The sequence below is a fragment of the Uranotaenia lowii genome, chromosome 2 (genome assembly GCF_029784155.1).
Source record: "Uranotaenia lowii strain MFRU-FL chromosome 2, ASM2978415v1, whole genome shotgun sequence".
In the NCBI taxonomy this organism is placed as follows: domain Eukaryota; kingdom Metazoa; phylum Arthropoda; class Insecta; order Diptera; family Culicidae; genus Uranotaenia; species Uranotaenia lowii.
Genome location: NC_073692.1, coordinates 409,591,014 through 409,617,536, shown reverse-complemented (window position 1 = coordinate 409,617,536; position 26,523 = coordinate 409,591,014). Strand labels below are relative to the sequence as shown.

The following is a 26,523-nucleotide window of genomic DNA, read 5'->3' as shown; positions in this document are numbered from 1 at the left end:
ATTAGGGTATTTGATTACAAAATGGATGACAAAAAACCCGGGCAATATCCTGGTGAATTTTGTCAAAACCCTGAAATTATTCAACAAAAATCAATAAAAAAAATATTGAAAAAAAAATTTGTCATCTTAACTCATCGACCGATTATAAACCTATTTCTTTCGGCTTCCAAAAACCGTTCATGATTATTTCTGTAAAACTTACTCAACAAATTTCGTTTTGGAGGCTAATATGAAAAATTTTTACTGCGCAATTTGTTTTTTTTAATGTTTGGTTCACCAAATAAAATGAATAAATCCGGGAAAATCCAGGAATTTTTCAATGACATCCGAGCAATCGGGCCGAGCCGAACTGTTCCCAAATTTTGTGTTAAATATCCGGGCAAACCCGGATAAAACCGGGCAATCTAGCAACCTTATAACAGTTAACGTCTTACAATATATTGTTATCAATTGCTCTCAACTTCAAACTTTCTTTAAAATATAGAACAATTGTTTTGCGATTTTATTATCATCTTTTAGTTATTTTCATTCAATATTAATTTTTAAAATTAAAACTAAAACTTGCAATCAACAAGATCAAAACTGTATGAATTTGATCTGCTGCAGAATAAAAACAAAACGCCGAAAGTTCAACCTCCAAATCTAGCAGCAGCTCAGCTGATGAGATGAGACTTTGTGCCTGAACGCGGGTTCAGGAAGAGGTGAAACTTTTCGATGCGCTTTCCGAGATGAAAGAAAAAAAAGGCATCGAAACTAGGTAAAAAGAGAAGGGCTCTTCAACTAGTTAGTACCTATAACGAAGAGTCGTATCTGTATCGTCGAACCAAAGTTGGTATCGGTTGATCGTCGTTTTCTTTCAATTTAATTTTCAGAGGAAGTTCCTGAATATTATTAAGCTTTCTAGTATTTTTTACACATATTTTTAATTTCAGAACTACACTCGAGGTGCAATAAAATTACAAATGAACTTTTCTTATACCGTGGTTGAATTAAAGGGAAACTTTCGATTGCTTTGATTCAGTATAACTATTCAACCAAGTAGGCTCACAACACATACAAGAGAGAAAACCCTAAATTAATAAACCCTAAAAATATACATTTAGTTTTCAATTTAAGATATTCTGAAAATATAAAAATAAAATAAAATTAAGAGATTATTTAAAGCAAACAAAAATGGTTTGCTTCTAAATGATTTTTAAATGGGTTCGCAAAATAGGATTTGGATTTTTAATCTCAAATCTAAGTTTTACGTGGTGTTACATTCACTTTTCACTTTAAGGATCAAAATTGCTACACAACTCAAAATCTCCGATCCTCAGCTTCAGTTTTAAAAAATGGATTCATGAAATCATCATCGTTTCGATAACCTCATCGTTTGAGTAAAAACCCCGTATAAAAACTTTCATAATGACAAAAAAAACAGTCCAACCTTAGGCCGATGATGTTCGCGCGCCGTTAAACTTTTTTCCAGGTTGTTGGGAAGTTCTTGTTTTATTTTACTTTTTTATTCATGCTCTGCGTCTTTTTTTTTTGCTGCTGCTGCTGTTGCTTCGACGTATGTTCGAGAGATCATCCCAGGCAGACCAGACTCTGGTGGAGTTCCCGAAGAGTTTCCAACCAGCAGCAGCAGGATTTTTTTTCGTTGTTGCTCCTTCTCATCAGAGTCATTCACTTGCTTGGTTTCTCCCCGGTTAAAACTTTTTTTTACTTCTTATGTTTAAAACGAATAAGACAAATTGAAGGCACAAGAAAGCACACAGGGAATGAAAAAAAAGTGGCCGAGAAATTTGTATGCCTCCCCCTCCACCTTCTTCTTGATTCGATGGCGACGATCGCTCGCTTCAAGCCATTTCAGCCCAGCCAGACGAAGCAAACCGTGGCGCATTTTGTTTGGACCGACTGAAAAATGAACAAAGTAGGCAGAGTGCGATATGTGTGCATTAAGGTTTCATTTCATACATATATTTATTGGAAAAAGCAGCATTCCGTCGATGGCAACGACTGAGCTGTGAAAAATGAAATGTTTTAGTTCTGTTTGATGAAATCTGGACAAGTCTTTTTTCTAAAAGAAGACGATATTGGCCGTTCTACACGATTAAAGAAGGAAACTCTGATTTAAGACACTCAACAGTGGATAATCGATGGAATAAACTATTGACATTGAAAATTCGAAATGTCAATATATAAAATTTTGTCATTTCTGTCAATTTTGTTGTTCTGTCAATTTTGTCAACTTTATCAATTTCATTATTTTCATCAATTTTGTCATTTTTGCATTTTTGTCATTTTTGTCATTTTTGTCATTTTTGTCATTTTTGTCATTTTTGTCATTTTTGTCATTTTTGTCATTTTGTCATTTTTGTCATTTTTGTCATTTTTGTCATTTTTGTCATTTTTGTCATTTTTGTCATTTTTGTCATTTTTGTCATTTTTGTCATTTTTGTCATTTTTGTCATTTTTGTCATTTTTGTCATTTTTGTCATTTTTGTCATTTTTGTCATTTTTGTCATTTTTGTCATTTTTGTCATTTTTGTCATTTTTGTCATTTTTGTCATTTTTGTCATTTTTGTCATTTTTGTCATTTTTGTCATTTTTGTCATTTTTGTCATTTTTGTCATTTTTGTCATTTTTGTCATTTTTGTCATTTTTGTCATTTTTGTCATTTTTGTCATTTTTGTCATTTTTGTCATTTTTGTCATTTTTGTCATTTTTGTCATTTTTGTCATTTTTGTCATTTTTGTCATTTTTGTCATTTTTGTTATTTTTGTCATTTTTGTCATTTTTGTCATTTTTGTCATTTTTGTCATTTTTGTCATTTTTGTCATTTTTGTCATTTTTGTCATTTTTGTCATTTTTGTCATTTTTGTCATTTTTGTCATTTTTGTCATTTTTGTCATTTTTGTCATTTTTGTCATTTTTGTCATTTTTGTCATTTTTGTCATTTTTGTCATTTTTGTCATTTTTGTCATTTTTGTCATTTTTGTCATTTTTGTCATTTTTGTCATTTTTGTCATTTTTGTCATTTTTGTCATTTTTGTCATTTTTGTCATTTTTGTCATTTTTGTCATTTTTGTCATTTTTGTCATTTTTGTCATTTTTGTCATTTTTGTCATTTTTGTCATTTTTGTCATTTTTGTCATTTTTGTCATTTTTGTCATTTTTGTCATTTTTGTCATTTTTGTCATTTTTGTTATTTTTGTCATTTTTGTCATTTTTGTCATTTTTGTCATTTTTGTCATTTTTGTCATTTTTGTCATTTTTGTCATTTTTGTCATTTTTGTCATTTTTGTCATTTTTGTCATTTTTGTCATTTTTGTCATTTTTGTCATTTTTGTCATTTTTGTCATTTTTGTCATTTTTGTCATTTTTGTCATTTTTGTCATTTTTGTCATTTTTGTCATTTTTGTCATTTTTGTCATTTTTGTCATTTTTGTCATTTTTGTCATTTTTGTCATTTTTGTCATTTTTGTCATTTTTGTCATTTTTGTCATTTTTGTCATTTTTGTCATTTTTGTCATTTTTTTCATTTTTGTCATTTTTGTCATTTTTGTCATTTTTGTCATTTTTGTCATTTTTGTCATTTTTGTCATTTTTGTCATTTTTGTCATTTTGTCATTTTTGTCATTTTTGTCATTTTTGTCATTTTTGTCATTTTTGTCATTTTTGTCATTTTTGTCATTTTTGTCATTTTTGTCATTTTTGTCATTTTTGTCATTTTTGTCATTTTTGTCATTTTTGTCATTTTTGTCGTTTTTGTCGTTTTTGTCATTTTTGTCATTTTTGTCATTTTTGTCATTTTTGTCATTTCTGTCATTTTTGTCATTTTTGTCATTTTTGTCATTTTTGTCATTTTTGTCATTTTTGTCATTTTTGTCATTTTTGTCATTTTTGTCATTTTTGTCATTTTTGTCAATTTTGTCATTTTTGTCATTTTTGTCATTTTTGTCAATTTTGTCATTTTTGTCATTTTTGTCATTTTTGTCATTTTTGTCATTTTTGTCATTTTTGTCATTTTTGTCATTTTTGTCATTTTTGTCATTTTTGTCATTTTTGTCATTTTTGTCATTTTTGTCATTTTTGTCATTTTTGTCATTTTTGTCATTTTTGTCATTTTTGTCATTTTTGTCATTTTTGTCATTTTTGTCATTTTTGTCATTTTTGTCATTTTTGTCATTTTTGTCATTTTTGTCATTTTTGTTGATTTTGTCATTTTTGTCATTTTTGTCATTTTTTAAATTTTGTCATTTTTGTCATTTTTGTCATTCTTGTCATTTTTGTCATTTTTGTCATTTTTGTCATTTTTGTCATTTTTGTCATTTTTGTCATTTTTGTCATTTTTGTCATTTTTGTCATTTTTGTCATTTTTGTCATTTTTGTCATTTTTGTCATTTTTGTCATTTTTGTCATTTTTGTCATTTTTGTCATTTTTGTCATTTTTGTCATTTTTGTCATTTTTGTCATTTTTGTCATTTTTGTCATTTTTGTCATTTTTGTCATTTTTGTCATTTTTGTCATTTTTGTCATTTTTGTCATTTTTGTCATTTTTGTCATTTTTGTCATTTATGTCATTTTTGTCATTTTTGTCATTTTTGTCATTTTTGTCATTTTTGTCATTTTTGTCATTTTTGTCATTTTTGTCATTTTTGTCATTTTTGTCATTTTTGTCATTTTTGTCATTTTTGTCATTTTTGTCATTTTTGTCATTTTTGTCATTTTTGTCATTTTTGTCATTTTTGTCATTTTGGTCATTTCGGTCAATTTTGTCGATTTTGTCAATTTTGACAATTTTGTCATAGTGTCCATTTTGTCAATTTTGTCAATTTTGCCAATTTTGCCAATTTGTCAATTTTGTCAATTTTGTCAATTTTGTCAATTTTGTCAATTTTGTCAATTTTGTCAATTTTGTCAATTTTGTCAATTTTGTCAATTTTGTCAAATTTGTCATTTTTGTCAATTTTGTCATTTTTGTCATTTTTGTCATTTTTGTCATTTTGTCAATTCTGCCATTTTTGCATTTTTGCTATCTTTTGTCATATTTGTTATCTTTTGTCATTTTTGTCATATTTGATTTTTTTTTTGTGATTTTTGTTATTTTTGTCATTTTCGTCATTTTTGTGATTTTTGTCATTTGTTGCCATTTTTGTCATTTTTTTTAAATTTTTTTTTAATCAAGTCATTATGAGACAGTCCTATCATTAACGATGGAAGAATGTCTTGTGCATGAAATTATTAAAGATTATCATCCTTGATATTATAAAGCTCGTGAAGCTCGTGGCACCAAAATTACTTTTTAAACTAAGTTAAAAGCGGAAGAATTCCAGAAGTAAATCAATTCAACAGAATTTTTTTTAAGTCCGAACAATATATCGAAAACCGCGATCACAAAACTCTGGAATTCCAAACAATTCCATATGAGAATAGTCATAAACAACTTCAAGGCTAAAAGAAAAAGTACGATAACAGAAAACTACTTACCAATTAATCACATGTTTTGATAAAAAAAAACAGCTTCTTCTCCTGACTATCGCAAGATCACACACCAACTGCCTCTCGAAAAACAATCGTCGACTGAGACAATCATTCTTAGCTGACTGGTAAGGCGTTTGTTATTTGTTTGTTTGATTTGTTTATTTCTCTCGATAATGATGATCGAGTTAAAATTCACACATCCACCAAACCGATTTCAATCCCATCACATCACATCACAGCACAAAACAACACACACGTGCAATAACTGCCGTTGACTCTGCTGAATTTGCTGATCCAGCACACGATTTGACACTTTCCGTTGCTGCTGCTGACTTTTTGTCGATCTCGATTTTTCTTGTTGTGTGTTTACACTTGAAGCATTTTTCAGTTGCTTTTTGTTGATATCGGTTCAGCCACACACAATAAGCTTAAGCTGATTTACTTTGTTTCCGAGACGAGCACTTGTTTTGAGATTCTTACTTTTTCCGTTTCATTCACTGTTGTTCTGAGAATTTTATCAGAAATCTGAGTTAACTAGAAAGATGAAAAATTTAAATAAGCATTTTGTAATAGGAGTATTTCGATTGATTTTATTTGAATTCAAAGATGCAACAAACTTTCAGAAACTGTTTTTTTTTAAAGTGGATGAATAATGATAAATATTGGCACATATCGGAAACGATACACATCCATCAATCGAAAACGCTCACTGAAGAAGATGGTACCTAAGTTGGAATCGAAATACCGGTATATAAACTTTTCTTATACAGTGGTTGAATTAAAAGGAATTTTTCGATTGCATTGATTCAGCACAAAAAGTTGCAAGTTTGGTTAAAAAAATTGTAGCAAACATCATCGATCATCGTTGAGTTAAGAAACTCCATGCTTCAAAATCTGAAGGCCTCAATAACATGAGAGTGCATGAGAAACCTTAGATTTTGAAACATGGAGTTTTCCAACTCAAAGATGTTCCAAATGGATTATTTGCCATCCTAGAACAGACCAAGCAACTTTTCGTGAGGAAATCTCGTTTGCCACTAATTACTTTCAATAAATAAGTGAAGCTGACAAAAATTCGTACGTCATTTCGTACGAAAGTAAATACTGTATATTTAATATCGATAAAAGCCTCAAAATACCCCCAACTCTTCAAATTTCAACTCAATCGAGCATTTCAAGAGGCAGGTCGAGAATCCTCTAAAAAACAGAAAAATTTAAGAAAAATAGGGAACTAGAAAGTAACAGTTAAGAAGATCTGAGTGTGTACTCTATTAGACTGAGTCGATGTGAGTTTATTTTTGAATTTCACAAACCCTTGGGTCTTGAAAACTTGGGTTTTGGTTCAAAACTCATCCATGATTTATTTTTCAGGATTTATTTAACATTTACATGAGTAAATTTGAAGTTTTAGGTTTGTATGGAAAAATTGAATATTTTGTACTGAAAAATTAGCAGCATTTTTGTTTCTTCTATGAAACCGAACCTTATGATGGTTTTTGTGCAAATTTATAATTAATTTGGCAAAATTTTTCCGCTGAACAACTTTATCGAAGACCGTAACTTCGATTATTCGGAATTAATTGAGGTGTGCTGGAAGATTTTGGTGAAGAAATAATTACTTGCTACCGTGTGATGGTATATTCACAGAGAACAGACGTATCAGCTCGAACAAAAAATCTTCAAAAAAGTGTGTAAAATTTCAAATGCTGACACCTAAAAAATACGTTGAAAAGTGACTTGAAACAGTGCCATCTGTTGCGCCGTTCAAAAGTTACAGATCAAATTCCCAAGAGCTCATTTTTCGAAAAGGCGTAATCGTATATGAACTCAATAATAAATAAAATAATGCCACTCTAAAATAGACGGGTTAAATTTATTGCTAGTTAAATGCAATAAGAGTTGCTTTTGACAGGATAGAATTTCACTTCCTTTATTTTTGCACTACTAAGGCAGTCAAAATAACGAGCAGTTATGGAATAAGTTTATGCACTTCTCGAACGGTCAGAAGACGAATCGGCTATATCCAATAAATTAGGAACATTTTTGACGATCAGTCTCACCCATCAGAGCTGATTCTAGACATCACGAAGCGGATTATTTCCAACTTTTGCATCAGATTGTTCATAATTTAGTACTTCTAGCTTGAAGGGAATTGCGATTAACTTTTAAGATATTTTTCTATTATGCAACGTGACGAAAGTGTTACGAAACTTCAACAGCGATTTTCTTGAAACATGCCAAACAATTGATACGATCTATTCAAAACTGACAAAATTTTGAATATTTTTCTCAGTTTTGTTTTGACAGTTTTCTTTGGCGTGTTTGGAGACATCTGGTGGCTTAGCCAAAAAACAAAGATTGGTTCCAAAAGGTCGTTGGAAATTTTACACAAGTTTCGTGGGCTATCTTGTACGTCTGTTCTCTGTGATATATTCTTGTGCTGGTGATTTTTTGCAAATCCGGAAAAGCTTTCTGCAGCGTGAACTCCAACAAAACTGTGTTGGAAAACTACCCCGAAATGATTAATATAGGCCTGGACAAACCTGGAAAATCAATATTGGGACTTAATTTGGGTTAAACTGCTAGATAGTGCTGCCATCTACAACTTTGACACTGGAAAGGTGGGGTTGACTGGAAAAAAAATCTAAGTTTTTTAATTCTGTTGAACTATTTTTTCTGATTCAAAATTAACCCAGAATGTTGGTTTCATCATTTCACATCATATTCATGAAGAAAGTACGTAGTTTGGTAAAGTATTACAGCTCTAATATCAAATTTCTTAGTACTAGAGGAGCATCTCTAAAAACCCCTTTTAAACCTTTGGAATGCTGAAAAACGTCTATAAATGTAGGGATCTATCCAAATAGTTTGTAGAAGCATTATTTTGAACATTAACACAGATAATTTAAAGAAATAATCTTAATTTTTGAAGAAAAACATAAGTGGTACTTTTGGCCATTTTTTTCCATATTTTTGGTCCTCAACGCCAATTGCTTCGTCCAAAAAAAGTAAACTCATGCTTGATTTATCCGAGGAACGATTTAAAACAAGTTGTAGGAGAAAGTTACGGTGGTTTTTAATCATTCACATTTTAACAAGCAAAAAACATAGTGGTACTATTCTTGTTTCGCTCACTGTATGATCCCTTTCAAAAACCAAATTTTTCTACTGAATCATTTAAGTTGGCTTAAATTCGGCATTTTTTGTTCTAGAACTTTGATCGTAAATCAATATTTTTATTTTTAAATCACAGAAAACCTTGTGTGAACAAAAGGTGTCCAATCCGATGGTTGAGTTGATCGTTTTTGCTAATTTAGAACAGATAATTATTAAAAATTCTGATGATAACAAATACAACGGGTGTGACAAATTTGTTTGTTCATTTTCCAAAACATAACTTCATGGAGTCTTAAGGAACTCAAAAAGTATCAACCAGTACAGTTTATTCCAAAAAAACATTCATATAAGCAGGGCCGAATCAACCTATTCGGGGGCCTAATTTTATTCAGACCCACAATTTAAAGTCTAAAATTAAAATCGTACTATCAAATTACAAATGAAATTTAAATACAAAATTGAGAATCAAAGTTACAATCAAAGAAAAAACAGGAATTGCTAAATTTATAATTTAAATCCAAATGTTTATTTCACTTTCAAGTCTTTGAAACACATAAAAACCGTGTTCATGTAATGTGTTAAAATTTCAAAAAGGGAATGCGGATTGAAGGTTATATTTTTTTTAATGTTTAAAAAAACTTGAAGCTTTTGTCAAAATTTCTTCTTAATGCAACAAAACGTACTTTCAATAATAATAATTCTGAACGGAAATTAAATTTTCAAGACACAGAATCATAAATGGGGAATAAGATGAGGAATTGAAAATAAAGATATATTAATGTTGAAATTTGCAGTTCAACAATGAGAGCGTGTTTTTGAAAATAATTTGAGAATGGTCATTTGGATAAAGATATGCTGAATTCAGGATATTTCCTTTAGTAGCGGATAATTAAAAAAAAGTACATCAAAATCATAAGTGTGAAATTTGGGTTTTTCCTTCTTCTGATTCTTTTGGCCGATACTATTTTTAGCACGACTCGCCTTATCGACTATTTCCTATAATAGTCCAATTACAGGAACTATATGGCCAATGTTTCTGTTTACACTTCGCCCAGTTTTAAATTTTTTATACTCCGTAGAGATATTTAGCATTATTTCATTCTCAGTAGTGTTTACAATTCTATTATTGTTTCATCGTTTATTACATTTTTAATTGTGTTTGTGTTCAATTTCACTTTCGTGGACTTTTACAAAATTTCCTTAACCTAGTTGGAGTCGGCGGGATTCGATACCTGTTCGTCTGATTACAAACCAGTCAGACTAGCCATTAGGCTGTACGGCCGCCCCTAATTTGGGCTTTATCAATTGGAAAAGTTTCAATTAGAATTTCAAATCCTAGATTGAGACATTTGAATAAAAATTCAATAGCAGAACTCTGTTTTGCCTATGGACAGGGTTCAACAAAACGCACACTTTTAGACGCGCGCGGCACACGCAAACCACTGCTCTCGAGCGAAACACTTCTTCGTTTGCGTTCTGTCCGTTGACGCGCTCTCGCTCGAAACCAAAACACGCTCGCTCAATCTTTTCCCCTCGTTCTCGTCGACGAGATGCACTATCCGAAATCTGCGCGAGCGGCCAAGTCAAACAGGCACGGCTAGCTCTCGCGCGTCCTAATCGAGCGGCGGGTGAGGCCTCTCTTTTGGCTCAAAGAACAGGACGCAGCGGCTCACAATGCAGCGCGCGGCGGCTCTCCGAATGGTCCGAGGCGGCCCTCTTTTCGTCACCGGGCGGCGCGCACGGGCTCGAGTGAGGGCCTTGTGTTTCGTTCGTGTTTCTGTTTGCAGTGCCGATTGAGAAATCTGTGTGTATGATTTTATCAACAAGATAATTAAAATATATGTAAGCGCGCGATGGGATTTGGCGGAGGGTTATAAGAATTAATGTAAGAGGTTAACGTTACCCATTATTAACAGTTACCAGCACTAGTAACTATGAAAATTTTACTATGCAATAGTAAAATTTCGCAAAAAAACGCCAAATCAAAGAGCTTTACACAAGGAATGTTAAAATGAATGTTAAAAATATTCTAGCCACTAGTAATAGTTACCAGCACTAGTTACTATGAAAATTTTACCATGCAATAGTAAAATTTCGCGAAAAATGTCAAATCAAAGAGCTTAACACAAGGAATGTTAAAATGAATGTCAAAAATATTCTAGCCACTAGTAATACTTACCAGCACTAGTAACTATGAAAATTTTACCATGCAATAGTAAAATTTCGCGAAAAATGCCAAATCAAAGAGCTTTACACAAGGAATGTTAAAATGAATGTCAAAAATATTCTAGCCACTAGTAATAGTTACCAGCACTAGTAACTATGAAAAATTTACCATGAAATAGTAAATTTCACGAAAAACGCCAAATGAAAAAACTTTACACAAGGATTGTTAAAATAAATGTTAAAAATGTTTTAGCCACTAGTAATAGTTACCAGCACTAGTAACTATGAAAAATTTACCATGAAATAGTAAAATTTCGCGAAAAACGCCAAATGAAAGATCTTTACACAAGGATTGTTAAAATGAATGTTGAAAATGTTTTAGCCACTAGTAATAGTTACCAGCACTAGTAACAATGAAAAATTTACCATATTATAATTATTTTTCGCGAAAAACGCTAAATCAAAGGTTCTTAAGATTGATCAAATGAATGTCGGAATATTCTAGCGACTAGAATGCACATACAATTATGGTCACAGAATGCATGCACACATCACTCAACTAAGTTTACATGTTAGTGTCAACAAATTTTCAATGAAAACAGATTTTTATCAGTTCTACGTATGTGTAAGCTTTTTCGTTTATTTAGAATTCCGGGTCAAATGTCGGATCTTCGATGATGTCATAGTTATTTTTTAATTATAGATTTTTTTCTAATATTTCCGGAGACAAGTTGACATGGAATTTGGTCAATATTTGGCCCAAGCTATTGAAAGCCCTCTCCACAGACACCTGCGTACACGGCAGCTGCAGGGCTGTCATTGCCAAATTATTTAATTCCACATCAAGCTTATAGTTTTGCTTCCACCATGTGATAATGTCCACGTCCAACGGTATAGATGGCTGCAGTGCAAACCGACGTAACCGTTTTTCCAAGCTCTCGTTAGAGTCCGACTTTAAGCGCTTAGAACTCTTAAGGTGCTGTTGAACCCTGTTGTAGCGAAGAATAGCTAACAAAATTGTTTTAGATACTTGGATCGTTATTTTGAAACACAAATTTGTTAAAGAAAAAAAAATTCGCGATTTTCTTAACTTGTGTAAGGCTCTTTGATTTGGCGTTTTTCGCGAAATTTTACTATTTCATGGTAAATTTTTCATATTTACTAGTGCTGGGAACTATTACTAGTGACTTAAACATTTTAACATTCATTTTTACAATCCTTGTGTAAAGCTCTTTCATTTGGCGTTTTTCGCGAAATTTTACTATTTCATGGTAAATTTTTCATAGTTACTAGTGCTGGTAACTATTACTAGTGGCTAGAATATTTTTAACATTCATTTTAACAATCCTTGTGTAAAGATCTTTCATTTGGCGTTTTTCGCGAAATTTTACTATTTCATGGTAAATTTTTCATAGTTACTAGTGCTGGTAACTATTACTAGTGGCTAGAATTTTTTAACATTCATTTTAACAATCCTTGTGTAAAGATCTTTCATTTGGCGTTTTTCGCGAAATTTTACTATTTCATGGTAAATTTTTCATAGTTACTAGTGCTAGTTACTATTACTAGTATGTATTTTAAAACTTCTAACATGGATTTTTATAACCCTCCCCCCAAGGCTATTGCTTGCTTCTATCTGTTTACCATATCTATTGTTTAATTATTCGCACAGATTATTCCGTCGGCCCTCAATAACGAAAACACGGCGAACACTCCGTGTGCTAAAGAGAGCCGCGCGCGCCGTCCGGTGAGCCGCCGTGTCCTTTCGGTAGATGCTCGGTGTTCCTACACGCACGCGGCAGAAAAAACGCAAACGCAGTTTCCGAACCGCTCGCGCTCTCGAATAGGCGCGCGCGAATTCGCTCTGCTCAAAAATTTTCAATCTGCGTTTTGGTCGCAAATTTCTCGAGAGAATTTCGAGCAATCAAATGTGCCCGTGAACCGAGAACGAAAGAGCTGCGTTTTATTTGCTCTTTCTCAATCGACGCACTCCTGCGTGTTGAACCCTGATGGATTCTATTTAGTCAACTACAGTTACCTTTTTCTTTCAAATTTAAAAAGGGTATAAAGTGTATAAATCAACGCAAGTTCCAATAATGTTCGAAAAACCAACACTAATTTTGTATTGTTCATATTTATACTTATGCTTAGAAAGTGAGCGTTCCAGATTTCCTGGTTTTTCTTTATTTTTATTTCCGACAAAACCCGAGAAAACTTACAATTTAAAAGGACTTTGAATATTCTTTTTCTACACTTTCTGCACTTTTTCAAATTTCTGCAAATTTTCTTTCAAAACTTGATGTTTTTTGTTTTTTTTTTTTATATTAACGAATCTAAGAAAAAGTTTATCTATCCCCCGTAAAAGCCGTTATATTTTTTTTAATGAGGAGAAAATATTTCCTTATTAAAACATAATGCTTGATTCGCTGGAAGCTCCTGAAATATTTGCTTAATTCAATTAATCAGAGAAAGTGATGTATTATTGATTGTTGGGTTTGCATTCCTGTTTCCCCGGATTTATTCGGACATGCCCTGGTTTTCGAAGTATAGTGGACAAATAAAGCATGCTAAAGTTTAAATTTGGCTCAATTTTTCTGGGTTTGTTTCATCGAATTGGTTTTTTTGGGGAGTTTAAACTGGAATTTGAACGCTGTTGATAGAAAAAAGTGTATCAATAGAATAAAATTAAAATATTGGTGGTGGTCATAGGATCACAGTGAAACTGTGTCCATCTTTCAAGGATATAATGGCTAGCATCTTACTAATACTAACACCACCAGCCCACAGAAAGAGTACAATGTATGCCGTGACCCAGGCTCGATCTCATGACCTCTGGCTTAGAAGACTGAAACGCTATCTTCTAGGCCACGGTCGACGGCAATCTTATAGTTTTTTTTCGAATTATCACCGAGTTCTGCTTAGATTTGTCTGGATTTTATGTTGAAAAATTCGACATTAAATGCCCAGATATTGCCAGGTATTGTAAAAATTTTCACTAATTTGTTCAGCCAAAAAATTCGGGAAATATTCTGTAATGCTTCTCCCCTCCTCCTCTTAATACGGCGTCTGTAGGCACAAGAGCAAAATATTGGTGGAAGTTGTACTTGGTTACTAACCATATTCTTTAGTCATATTCAGATATTTGAATAAAAATCTTGATGATGAAATGTTTCCTTGTATTTAATTTTATTTTACACCTGACTTCAACATGTTTAGCCCAATTTTTATGAGACTCATAATGATTGTGATTTTTTTTTGTAAACGTTAAACCATCGGAGTAAATGTAATTTCAGTAAACAAATTCGACTCATACTGACGTTGCACAGTGGTCCAAAACCTAGAAAAGCTGGCAAAAAGTCAATTTTTGGCATTTTCAGGCTACAAGAAACCATTAAGATGAAAGTCATGAATTTATTCGTTTAGGAGTTCTCAATGCAATGCTAGGAAAAGTTTGAATTTTGATTGAAAATTTCTCAAAAATTAGCTTACATTGATTAAAAATTTCTCAAAAATTAGCTTACATTGAATAATAAATAAATAATAAAATCGCAAATCTATTTTGCTTTGCTGTAATTTTTATATTTTTGCTAGGCATACTTTACACCTTATTGATTGGAAATTAGTTTTTTTTAGATGAAGTTAAAATTTTTTTTATGGAATATACTGCCGTTTCAAGCAAGACTGTCCCATGCGCAAAAACGTGCAAACGAGAAAAACGCGATTAAAATTTCAGCTATATTTCCATTTTTTCAAAGAAACTTAAAATTGACCGACAGTTTTTTCGTAGTGAACAGTTCAAGTTGATCATTTTACAATGTTTTCTGCAAAAAAAATCAAATTTCCTACAAAAAAAACACCAATTAGAGCCACTTTTGCGTAGAATCAGAACGCATACCGATGCTAGTTCTACGAAAATCGGCCAAATTCTATCATTGTAAAAGCTTTTATATTTTCTATTTTTCCCAAAAACTCAAGTTAAACCGTAATTTGAGAAATGCGTTCCTCTTTGTTTATAAAAATGTATAGTTGAGTATGGATCCTGTAAGTAGCGCCTACCGAAAAGTGTTTTGTGTAAATTGCTTTGATTAAAACACTCAAGGCTTCGCGCTCCTCCTCCGCCCTCTATTTTAGTGTTCTTTACGGTGAATAACGTTATATTCAACAGTTTAAACTCATCTTAAGAAAAAAAATTTGATAAAATTTGCATTTTTCATAGAATTTTCTCTAGTGTGACATTCTTGCGTAGAAACATCAACAGAGATACAACCACTTTCATGAAAATGTCGTATAAGTTCAGAACAAAGTATACTTGTTTGTGTTTTTATTCGAAAGTTAACACTAAAAGAGAGTGTTTCTAGCAAAAAAGTGAAAATGACCCAAAAGTCACATGGGACAGTCTTGCTTGGAACGGCAGTATATCATTAAAAAGCGATAAAAACTTCAACTATAGATTAAAAAAAACCATTTAACTCCACTCTAATTTTATGTTAGATAGATTCCCACATTTGTTAACATCAACATATTACAGTTTTGGCTGCATTTTTTGGCCATTTTTGGAGAACGGTTTCGACCAGTAGAAGCACTTTTTTCTTCAAATTTGATTGAGCAAAGAATGTTTTGGATCACGAACGAGATTTATTTCTTGATGGATCTAAAAATGCACTATTCACTCAAATTCATTATAATTAACATCCCTATAGTATTGTAAAACAATGCTAATACAAATTTTGGTGTATGATCATTAATTAGTTTTCAGGAGTTATCAGAAATAACCCCCAAAACTCACACTTAAATCATGGTTTTTCAAATATTCTACTGATTATTATTGATCAAATCATAGAACCTATTTGCTGATCAAAATTCATGAAAGCCCATGGAAACTTTAAACACAATTTGAAACTCAGATAATTATATTTTAAGGATGCGAAATATGAACAAAAAATTATTTGTAAAATGTAATTGTAAAATTAAATTTTTTTAAAGTTTTTTTTTCTCGTTTCAAATTGACCTAAAGAGTTTGATGATAAAAACTTTAGAAAAAATAATCTTGATATCTTTTTTTCAAAATTTTTAAAAATATTTGTAAAAATCTTATAAAACTCTAATCTTACATAAAATTTTAAAATTGACCAGTAAAAAATAATACAATTTATGAAAAAAAAAGTTGTCAGCACCAGATCAGTATTTGATTAAATTTCATTTTTGTCACATTTAGGTAAAATTTTGCACTCTATTTATGAAGCCATGTATCTAAAATTTTCAATGAAATCATTAAAGAAGAGAAAGTTGGTGAAAAAAGTTCTTCAAATTTAATAAAGCTTTGTAACAAATTGCGATTGAAACCTCTTATTATCTCAGCATAAAAATTCTTGTAAAAATAAACAGAAGAGTGGAAGCAAATGCTACGTTTTTGGTTGATTTGGCATGAACTTTGAAATTGTATTTCACTGACACGGACATCAATACCATGATAACCCTTCTATTAATTTAAGTAGAAAAATGTGTTGAGGCTTTAAACAGATTAAATCAAACAAAAATCTATGTTTAAATGTCCAAATAAAAAAAGCAATCTAAAAGGCTGCTCAAATATCGTTTCTATAATTGTTCAATCTATTAAAAAACACTTGTGCTTCGATTCTATCTTCCGCTCTAAAAATGGATTGCCACCAATACGGTTCGGCGGCGCGTCTGGCTGGTTCAAACACCTGACAGACAACTCAACTCAACGCCGAGCTAAGCCACTCAAAACGTTCCCACCTAATAATATCCATCTTCATTGATTCATTCGCTCGTTGTTTGAGACAACTTCCTCAAAACACACCACCGAACACCGGTCAAAACTCAATCGAGCCCACCTTCACTTAATCCATAAAATCCGCATAAGCAAGCAAGCAGGACAAGAACAACAACGACGACGACCGACGATTGACCACCGATCTTCATCATCATCAGCATGATTCTCACCACCGGTTATTATTTTTATTATTATTTCCCTCCCTAGCTTGCACACTCACTGTTGTTTTCACCGCCTTTCTCCCTCACGCCTCAGCTAGCAAGCGTCTCACTCACACTATCACAGTTCCGAATCGACCCGAGGTCAGCATATCGACCGACCGAACCCAAACATTCCTCCTGGCTGCAGCGTTGCCACATTTAAATCTGTATTTTCGAGGCAAAAAATCTTTTTAATCTGTATAAAATCTCAAAAATCTGTATTAAAATCTGTATTCAAAATTTTGATTCCGGATACAAACATTGCACTACGGTGACCTTTTTTATAATGCGTGGCGCACTAATCTAGTTGCCCTCTTCATTATTGCGAACTGCGACATTTGTGCGATCTTTCAAATCAGTGTTAATTCTGTGATTTTGCTACATGCAATCCGCTTTTTGGTTTGGTTGTACTAAAAAATGTGACTTCGAAACATTGCACGAAATCCAATTTCTTGTACAACGAACAAAATACATATCCGCTACCGCTACATGTAAAAAATAAGGTCACGCCAACTTTAAAGTGGATATGTTTCGTAAAATGCAACGATCTTTGTCCATCCGGGGTTCAACAATGAGATGGGAGTTTTAAATTGTGTCAATTGTCTCTGATCAGTTTCTGTATTTAGTTGTAATCGCTGTATACTGCAAGAAAAATATTCACAGCAGCTGAAGTAACTCAATGATATTTAACTAGGTACCATTAAAAGTTACATTTCGTGTAATGCATTGCCTGATCTTGGTATATGATTTTCGGACACAGGTTTGAAAACTGTTGTCTTACCGTTGCATTGATGCAGTTCCGAACTATAATCTGGAAGATTTTTCTCATTTGTGAGCATGGCAATTGATGGCTTGAACGTTGGATCATCAAAGGAGATTATTCTCGATTAACTCAAAGCATAATCAAAATATCATAGAATTTTTTTCATTTGCTGAAAATCTGTATAAAATCTGTATAAATTTCCAATTATCTGTAATCTGTATATACAGATTCTTGGTTTGAAAATTTCAAAAAATCTGTATGTTCACTGAAAAATCTGTATATGTGGTAACGCTGCCTGGCTGGCCTGAGTCGATTCGTTGTCGGTTTGTCTTCGTATCGCTGCTCTGCTCACGCTCACTCTCTTCGATATACACGCTCTCAAGCCCTCTTGCTTCTTCAACCGGCAACGAGTTCGGCAAAACCGGTTGTTAGGCCAAAAGAGCGGAACTGTCAATTATTGGCAACACCATTGGCGATCACAGCACTGTATGTACATATTTTGCTTGTGCTTCTGTCGTTCGTACAAAAATTTTGCACAATCCTAATTCAATTGATTAAATTCGAATAAAGAAACACACCTTCAATTAGACGCTTCACAAGACCATCACTGACGTTTCCTTAATTTATTTCCCCAAGCAAGCCATGCAACAGGCTTTTGCTTCAACTGTAATTTCCTTTTCACTTCCAAAAAAAACCCCGCAAAGCCTACTCATCCGTACAGTGTAAAAAGGATCCGAGACGTTTCTTCCTGTTCAGTTGGAATTGCAAAGCTCTTCACAGCACTGTCACTGTCACTGGTATATCGAATACAGTAGAAAGGGTTCGAGCCGAGAGACACACTAAACACTCGAAAACGCTAAACGCCGCTCTTCGCGTAGGAATGTAGCGAACAACTAACCTGACCCTTCACTTTTCTTTCACAGTGTAGTGCAGTGCAGCAAGGAGTGAGACCGAATCCGAAACAGAAACCCATACCCAAACCCAAACCCATAACAACGCAGCGCAGCTGTGTGTTTCTGCTGTCTCTGTATCTCATTCTATCCTTCGTTCACTCGAATATGGTGTCTCACTTCACTCACACATTTTTCTGCTACAAATATGGTTTTGGTGTTTGTGTCTTTGCCCATCTGCTGCTGAGGGGTTTCATTCATGATTTATTGTATCCGCTTTGAGTGTGTTTTTTTTTCTTTTTTTGTTTGATCACAGCTTGTTTTTGCTCTCCTTCTGACCAACTGTCAAAATACAATCGTTGATGGAATAGGATCCCGTGCCGGGTCGGACATCTGGATCGAGTCGATATGGTGTTTGCCAAACATCTACAGGGAATAACCCAACCAGGTTGGGAAATCGAGAACGTTAGCTTCGCTAACGTTTGGGTTATCTGACGGCTTCAAAGGTGTACTGTTCGAAGTTGGATAGGGCATTATAGCAAAGTTACTGAACCATCATTTCAGGAACGGAGGGAAATAATGTTAAATGGGTATGGTATAACAATATGTCATCATGCCAACATTATGGTGCCAAGAAAGTAAGATTGTTATGTTACTATATACTATTAATTTAATTTACTATAAATCATCGTTATATGTGTAACACAGTGTTATTAACACTAATATCACAATACAGGCAGAATGTGTTAGGTGAACCCTAGTGCAACCGACCAACGGAAACTTATCTAGAGACAATTCACAAATCGTAGCAGGCTTCAATATTGTAGTTCACTTTAACGTTAGCCATCTTTGAATAAACAACCTTTTTCGTTTAGCTCTGCCTATTTTATTAGGTTATGTGCCCAGCGTGGTAGTGAAAGAAAATTGAAAAAGTTCGGATTTTTCTTTAATCGAAAGTAGTAATGCGACCCGAAAATGGGTGGAGATAAGTTGTGGCTATTCGACGGAACCAATTTTGGGAACTGGAAGTTCCGAATTGAAGTTCAGATGGAGGACAAGGATTTGCGTGACTGTCTGGAGAACGCCATCGAAGACGAGGATTACGCGGAGGATCTCCCAGAGGACACAATGGCTGTCAGAGCGGCTTCGCGAGATGAAGGCTACCGGAGTGAAAATCGACGATGAGGAAGTTGTTTGTCAGCTTCTACTCTCGCTACCCAAATCGTACGATGCCTTGATAACGGCACTGGAGACTATGCAACCGGAACAACTGCAACCCAACCAACGTCAATAAGCAGCTGATGGACGAGTCGACGAAGCGTGTGAATCAAACTGACCATCCGGAGGAACACGTTAGTGAATCGGCTTTTGCTGGAAAGAAGACCGGCTTCAAGTGCTTCGAGTGTGGAAGATTCGGACACAAACGTGCTGAATGTCCCGAGCTCCGATCAGCGGGCAAGGAACGAGAGAAAGGTGCCAAGTATAGTGGAAAATCGAACCGAAAATTCAAAGGCAGTGCTAATTTCACTTATGGGGGAGAAATTGTGTTTATCGCAACCACGGTTTGCGATGCATTTTCGATGCCTACTGTAACGGCCACAAAACGCATCGAATGGTTCTTGGATTCCGGTGCTACGGATCATATGGTTCGTGAAAGACGTCTATTTGAAGAGCTGCGTCCACTGGAAAAGAAGGTGACGATTTCGGTTGCCTAATCCGGTCATGAGATTGTAGCGGAGTCTGCTGGAACAATTCGAGTCGATATGGCAGTCGATGGAAAGAAGCAACCGTCAGTGGTGAAGGATGTTTTGTTCGTGCCCGAGCTACATTGCAATTGGTTCTCTGTTCGTCGGCTCGAAGATAACGGCATGTCGGTGAAAATTGGTGGAGGGAAAGTGATCATCACGAAGGGTGACAAGATTGTGTGCGTGGGACGCAGAAGTGGTCAGTTGTACGCTCTTGACGTTGGTCTTGACGAGCTCTGACGGCGAAGGACGACGGATTTGAACTGTGGCACCGAAGGTATGGCCACCTGAGTGAGACCAACATAAAGAACCTGTGGAGCATGAGATGGTCCAAACAGCGAAAAAGATTTCAGACTGGCCCGAACGTAGTATCTGTGAGGAGTGCTTGGCAGGTAAACAAACGAGGCTGCGCTTTAACGAAACCAGTGACAGACGTTCATCGCGACCGTTGGAAATAATCCATTCTGACGTGTACGGGCCTTTTACACCAGTGACGTGGAGTGGTAAGCGTATTTATGTTTCATTTACGGACGACTACAGCCACTAGTTCAGGAGAAATTCGAGCAGTACTGTGCTCAGGTGACGGCATTTTTCGGCAAGAGAGTTGCACGACTCAGGTGTTACAACGGTGGAGAATACACCAGCAATTCCTTCAAGCAATATTGCCGCACAGAGGTAATCCAGATGGAGGCTACGGTTCCGTATAGCCCGCAGCAAAACGGAGTTGTGGAACGATTAAGCCGCACTTTGTTGGATAAATCTCGATGCATGCTGGTCTGCCAAAATCCATGTGGGACGAGGCCGTCCTCACTACTGTTTACATCCTGAACAGAAGCCCGACGTCTGCGCTGAAAGACAGAAAAACTTCATTTGAAATGCGGTACGAGAGAAAGCCAAATATTGACAAGATGCGTGTGTTTGGTTCGACCGCTTTTACCTGGCTGCCGAAAGAGAAGCGCGGTAAATTGGATCCTAGAAGCGATTAAAACTTTATGGTTGGCTACACCACGAATAAATACAGGATTTGGAACCCAAGTAGAAGAGTGATTTTTACGTTTCGTGATGTTGTTTTCGACGAGAGTAAGAAGAAAAAGTTGCTGAGTTCCGGACCCGTTAGTGTACCCTGCGAATCGGACGACGAAATCGAACCTGTTGTACACGCAAAAGAATAAATGAAAAGTGAATCGACGGATATTTTAACATCCGACGGAAGTGACACCGAGAAAGAATCCGAATCCGAGGAAGAAGAAACTACCGGCGCGCTCCCCCCGCAACTTGAAATCGACAACTGTCCTGTTTGAAGACAATCAATCATGTATCCGCATTGCAGAGGAACCAAGGGACCATAAGCGGATGAAACATGTCGATATCCGGTACCATTTTATCCGTGAGAAGATCCAGGACGGGGTCTTCAAAGTTTCTTACGTGCCAATATCGGAGCAGGTCGCAGACATTTTCACAAAAGGATTACCACGAGTATCTTTCGAATATCTACTGAACAAGCTAGGGCTCTTCGGTTGAGCGGAGGTGTTAGGTGAACCCTAGTGCAACCGACCAACGGAAACTTATCTAGAGATAATTTACAAATCGTAGCAGGCTTCAATATTATAGTTCACTTTTACCACTGACCATACTGACTGGACACTCGATTTCGTTTTCTGGATAATTTTTCCAACAGTACGCAATGTCGATTCCAGAGTGCGCATCGATCGATTTGAAGAAATGCTTTCCCAGTTAGGAAATGCCACCCAACTTTAAAAATAAAACACTTAATTTCTACGATAAAATCGGGCTAAACAGGACCATTTTTCCTACAGGGCATTTTTTGTCAAATTTTTCAGGTTCGCCACCTACCGTCGATATTGTGAACCTGCAAAAACCGACAACAAAAAATTAGACAGAAAATTGTTGAATTTTTGTTCTAAGCGTCATGTCAGTGCTTTTACGTTAGCCATCTTTGAATAAACAACCTTTTTCGTTTAGCTCTGCTTATTCAATTAGAATGCTCTTTTCAGTTTTTAGAAAATTTTATTGGCATTATCGGCATTAGAGTTGATCGCAAAAAATTAACTGACATCATAGCTGGCGGTTTTGAAAAGTATCGCCAACCGCTGTTTTCTAATTGAACTTGTGATATAGCTCAGTTGGCAAGTCAGTTGCTTCCTGAGCCGATGCCCATGAGTTCGAGCCCAAGAGTAAACATCGATCACAGTCTGTACCGGATAAGTTTTTCAATGACTGCCCGCCAACTGCATCGTTGATATAAGTCGCGAATGACATAAACATATTAAAACAAAACAAAAAAAAAGCCTTTTTTATGTTTTATCCCTGTGTGAACCGGTGGTGTTTTTCGACGTGAAACGGCAAATCGGTGGGTCTAGAGAGTGCTGCTCATCACGCAACGTTTGAAACTGCTGGTAACGCTGACCCAGTGGCTCCAGATAGTGGATCCGGATCAGGTTTATTTGGGATAGGGGACTGTTGAGCATGTATCAACTGCACGACTCGGCAGCACTTTTCGGAAAGTGCGCGCGAGATAGACCATCACCAACGAGAGGAAAACATAAACAAAAACAAGCGAGAGATAACTGAAAATTTGTGGCTTGTGTAGTGCAGAGCGTTTAAAATTAAAAAGTATTTACTTATCCTAAATAGTACGGGTATTTCTTTAAACTAGTAGTACGGGATTAACTTGTTACGTATGATTTAAACCTCTAACAGGTGAAACAGTGAGTTCGAAATGAATCCACAGAAAAAATTGTTTCTACATTGAAAATAGGTCATTTTCGAGGAAATTAACCTGCAAACAAAGTTCGGATCCACTATCTGGAGCCACCGGATCAGCGTTACGAGCAGTTTCAAACGTTGCATGATGAGCAGCACTCTCTGGGCCCAACGTCTGGATGCTGTCAGCAATCTCTAGCACAGCCAGATTTGCTGTTCCACGTCGGAAAACACAACCGGTTGTGTGTGCCAAAGCTTGACGGGCCCTTCCATTCATTTTACAAGCTTAAGCAGCATACGATGCGTACACAAGTCAACAAAATATTCCCCAATGATTCCCCACCATCTCATAATCTCAATTTTTCAATTTTAGGTATCTCGTCATTTTTGTCAAGTTGATTTTTCTTGTGAAATTATTAATTTTTTTTATTTAATTTTTAGTCTTTTTTGTTCTTTATTGTGTCATTCTTTTGTCAATTTTGTTAATTTTTATATTCTTTCCATTTAATCCGTTTAATCTATTTTCATGTGCCATTTTTGTCAAGTTTAGTCAATTTATCAAGTTAATTTAATTTTGTTTCTCATTCTTTTATATTAAATTTTTAAATGTTTTTTTTCAATAATTTTGTCATTTTGTTTTTTATTTTTGAATTTTAGGATGTTATGTTTATATCTATCCATTGCTATCCATTTTTTGGTATATTGAACTATTACAGACCCCGTTCGATTTTGGCAACACGCCCGTACATTTTGTGTTGCCAAAATCGAATGTTGCCAAAATCGAACGGTTTTTTTTCTCAACTTTTTTTTCAGTTATTTTTACAAAATAGTTGTTATTATTATCAAAAACGATATTCCTAGTCAATTTCCGATCATTTGAAGTCATTTCTAATTTTTTTCATCATGTTTTTGATGCATTTTGCCCTTTTCTTATTTGGTTTAGAATGTTTGTTTTCATTTGTTTTATTTGCAGTTTTCATCATTCTTCATCATTTTTCAGTTGTTTTGTATCATTTTCAGTCTTTTGGTTGAATTTGTTTTTTAACTTTTTAAATTTTTCATCTTTTTGTAATTTTTGAGTACTTTTAAATTTTTTAAAAAAACTTTTGTTTTTGTTGTTGTATTCTATCACCATTTCTGAACGTAAAAACGTATTTTTGGTTTTTATCTAAATTATATTGGTCCTGTTATAGAGAAAACTAAAAGGTCATGTCGTTTCTAAAAACCGTTCGATTTTGGCACATGTGCCAAAATCGGATGTTGCCAAAATCGAATGTTGCCAAAATCGAATGTTGCCAAAAACGAACGGGGTCTGTATTTTAATTTTTATCCCTAATTTCTATAAAAAGTATAGATATGTGTCACTAAAAAATTTGGAGTTCGAAAATTCCACAGTTAGATAATACTTCATTACTTTTATCGATTTATTTGCACCTTACCTTACCTTTTATAACTTACTTATCTTACTCTTAAACGAGATAGCTCTTGGAAATCTGATAGTAGTGGGACCCGGGACCGAATGGGTTCTCGTGCCTCGCTTTGGTAAATTCTTTGGGCTGCAGGTAGGTCTCTCTGATGGTGGGAACTGGGATCGGAGTAGGAAGGTCCCGCTCGTAGATGTTATCCCGCACTGGCAATCGAAGACCGGACCCAGGTCCACCTAGACCCACGATACCGGATCGCATCAGGCTGGAGGTCGTTGTTGACACCTGGGGAAGCCGCTCCGGGCTCAGCGAGGCTGACTTTCGCGGGAGTTTAGTGCAGCTCAGAATAATGCTTAGAAGTACACAGAACTCTACAACTGCGACTATTAAGCCGGCGCAGAGAAACAGGAAGTATTGCTCCCGATACCACACTTCGATCTTGTGGAGGCAACCCTAAAAAAATGAAAAAAATCAGTTATGAAGAGTCCGAATACAATGATTTTAATAGTTACATCCAAATGTCGATGACCTTCGTAATCGTGTGGTTGAAGCGCCTGGCAGAGGGTTAAGTTCGAGGGAACCGGATCCAGGTAGGCTGTGTACTCGTATCGGTTCTGAAGGCGGCAACAAGTCAGCGGAACTGTTAGTTCTTTCTTCCCTAAGCTTTGTAACTTCCACAGGGATGTGTCATAGTTTATGGCCGTATTGATGGCGCAGCACTCGAAAATGGTCTGAGCCAAATCCATCGCAGCTGTGAACTGTTCGTGACCGGGGACGCCGTAGCTGCCCTGTAGTGCTTTGACCATGGCGGTTTCGTCCAAATTTAGACCTAAACATTGTGGCCACGCCGTGATCATGAGGCAGACTCCAAATTCTGTTACTAGCAGAGCCAAAATTATCAGAAAGTACTGAAATTGAAAAAATCTTTAATTTTATGAGCCGAGTACTTATAACAGAGTCCTTACAATGGTTAAAACGCAGTAGGTGTTCATGCAGGAGGCCCAGCAACCCAGCAATGCTGCTGTTATGGCAACGAGGCCTGCTATGGTTAGGCCCAGGGCGACGTAATAGAACAGGGGTTGTTCGAGTTCCGATAGCGCTGTTTTGTGGTGTTCCGAGGCCGATATCAGTAATCGGGACAGCAATATCCGAGGAGCATCTGTGAACATGAAGAACCCCGTGGCCAGCAGGGTTACGCCGCATAGCTGTAAGAAAAGATCAGGAATGTTAGATTTTAAAAGGTGAACTGAAATAATATTTGAATACTGTATTTGGACTTTAATGAAGTTCGATGAAAATGTTCTGACTTGTTGAAAAAAGTCTCTCCACGATAATTTTAACTCAGCAGAACGCTTTAACAGTTTTTAAGAATGATATAATTGCTAAGAATTTAAGGCCAACGCTTTAAAACGCAACGTCATATTATGGAGTTATGTTAGAGCATCGCTTAAAAACAACATACAAAATATTTTACATTTTGAGTGTAGACTAATGACTGAAAACATTATGTTTGTGGAAGTTTTTTCCACTAGCAGCCTATTTATACTAAATAGCAAAGACGACTATTAAATTCCAACGATTTTCATCAGGGACGAAAAATGTTGTCTTTTTAATTTGACTGATCAGGCTGATTTGGCAACATTTGCGGACTTAATTCGTTTTTGTCCTCTAATGTTTTGGATTTATAATCTACAGTAATCAAGTTCCACAGTGATCACTCTTCACTTTCCAACAGGAAACTAAATTATAATACTGGAGATTATAAATCCAAAAATAATAGGAAAAAATTGGATCAAGTCCGCAGATCAAATAAGGATTAACACGTTGGAACCTTAAACAAAAAGTTGGTGTGTGTGTTTGGTGTCAGATTTATTTCTATGATATTTTTGCTCAAACAGTGCCTGAACTGACCAACACAAACAAAAATTTTTAGTACAACATTTTTGATTATTCATTATTAAATTCTTTTCCATTCATTGTTTTAAAATATTAAATAGCAACCTCTGAAAATACGTCCTTTAAATTTTGAAAATAGTAAGTTTATTTTGATTAGCTTTTTCTCAATATTATATAAAAAAATAAGTATTATAAGGAAGCCTTAAGTTTCTTTTAAAAAAACTTTTGTATGCTTAAATCAAGTAAGATAAATCTACCCAACTTTTGGGCGAATACAACGATTTTTTCATCGATGAAAATTGTAATCCGTAAATTATAATTTTACGGTTCAAATT

At 34.9% G+C, this 26,523-nt stretch overlaps 2 protein-coding genes across 4 annotated transcripts in view; both read right to left on the bottom strand.

Moving 5' to 3' along the window:
* Nucleotides 1–18,389, bottom strand: part of LOC129748188 (neurogenic protein mastermind) — a 369,439-nt gene extending 351,050 nt beyond the window's left edge. For 2 of the 3 annotated variants that reach the window (XR_008737676.1, XM_055742699.1), the window contains exons 1-2: nucleotides 18,088–18,389; nucleotides 5,476–6,003 (exon numbers count right to left, since the gene is read on the bottom strand). The gene's annotated coding sequence lies outside the window, so the exon portion shown is untranslated. The remainder of the gene's footprint in view (nucleotides 1–5,475; nucleotides 6,004–18,087) is intronic. The other variant, XM_055742700.1, reaches the window with a different exon arrangement.
* Nucleotides 18,390–24,292: 5,903 nt separating this feature from the next.
* The window catches only part of LOC129748610 (CD151 antigen), a 40,506-nt gene continuing 38,275 nt past the window's right edge, over nucleotides 24,293–26,523 (bottom strand). The window contains exons 2-4 of the mRNA XM_055743271.1: nucleotides 25,258–25,497; nucleotides 24,805–25,200; nucleotides 24,293–24,745 (exon numbers count right to left, since the gene is read on the bottom strand). Of these exons, the coding sequence (XP_055599246.1) occupies nucleotides 24,338–24,745; nucleotides 24,805–25,200; nucleotides 25,258–25,497 (1,044 nt within the window). The 3' untranslated portion in view covers nucleotides 24,293–24,337. The remainder of the gene's footprint in view (nucleotides 24,746–24,804; nucleotides 25,201–25,257; nucleotides 25,498–26,523) is intronic.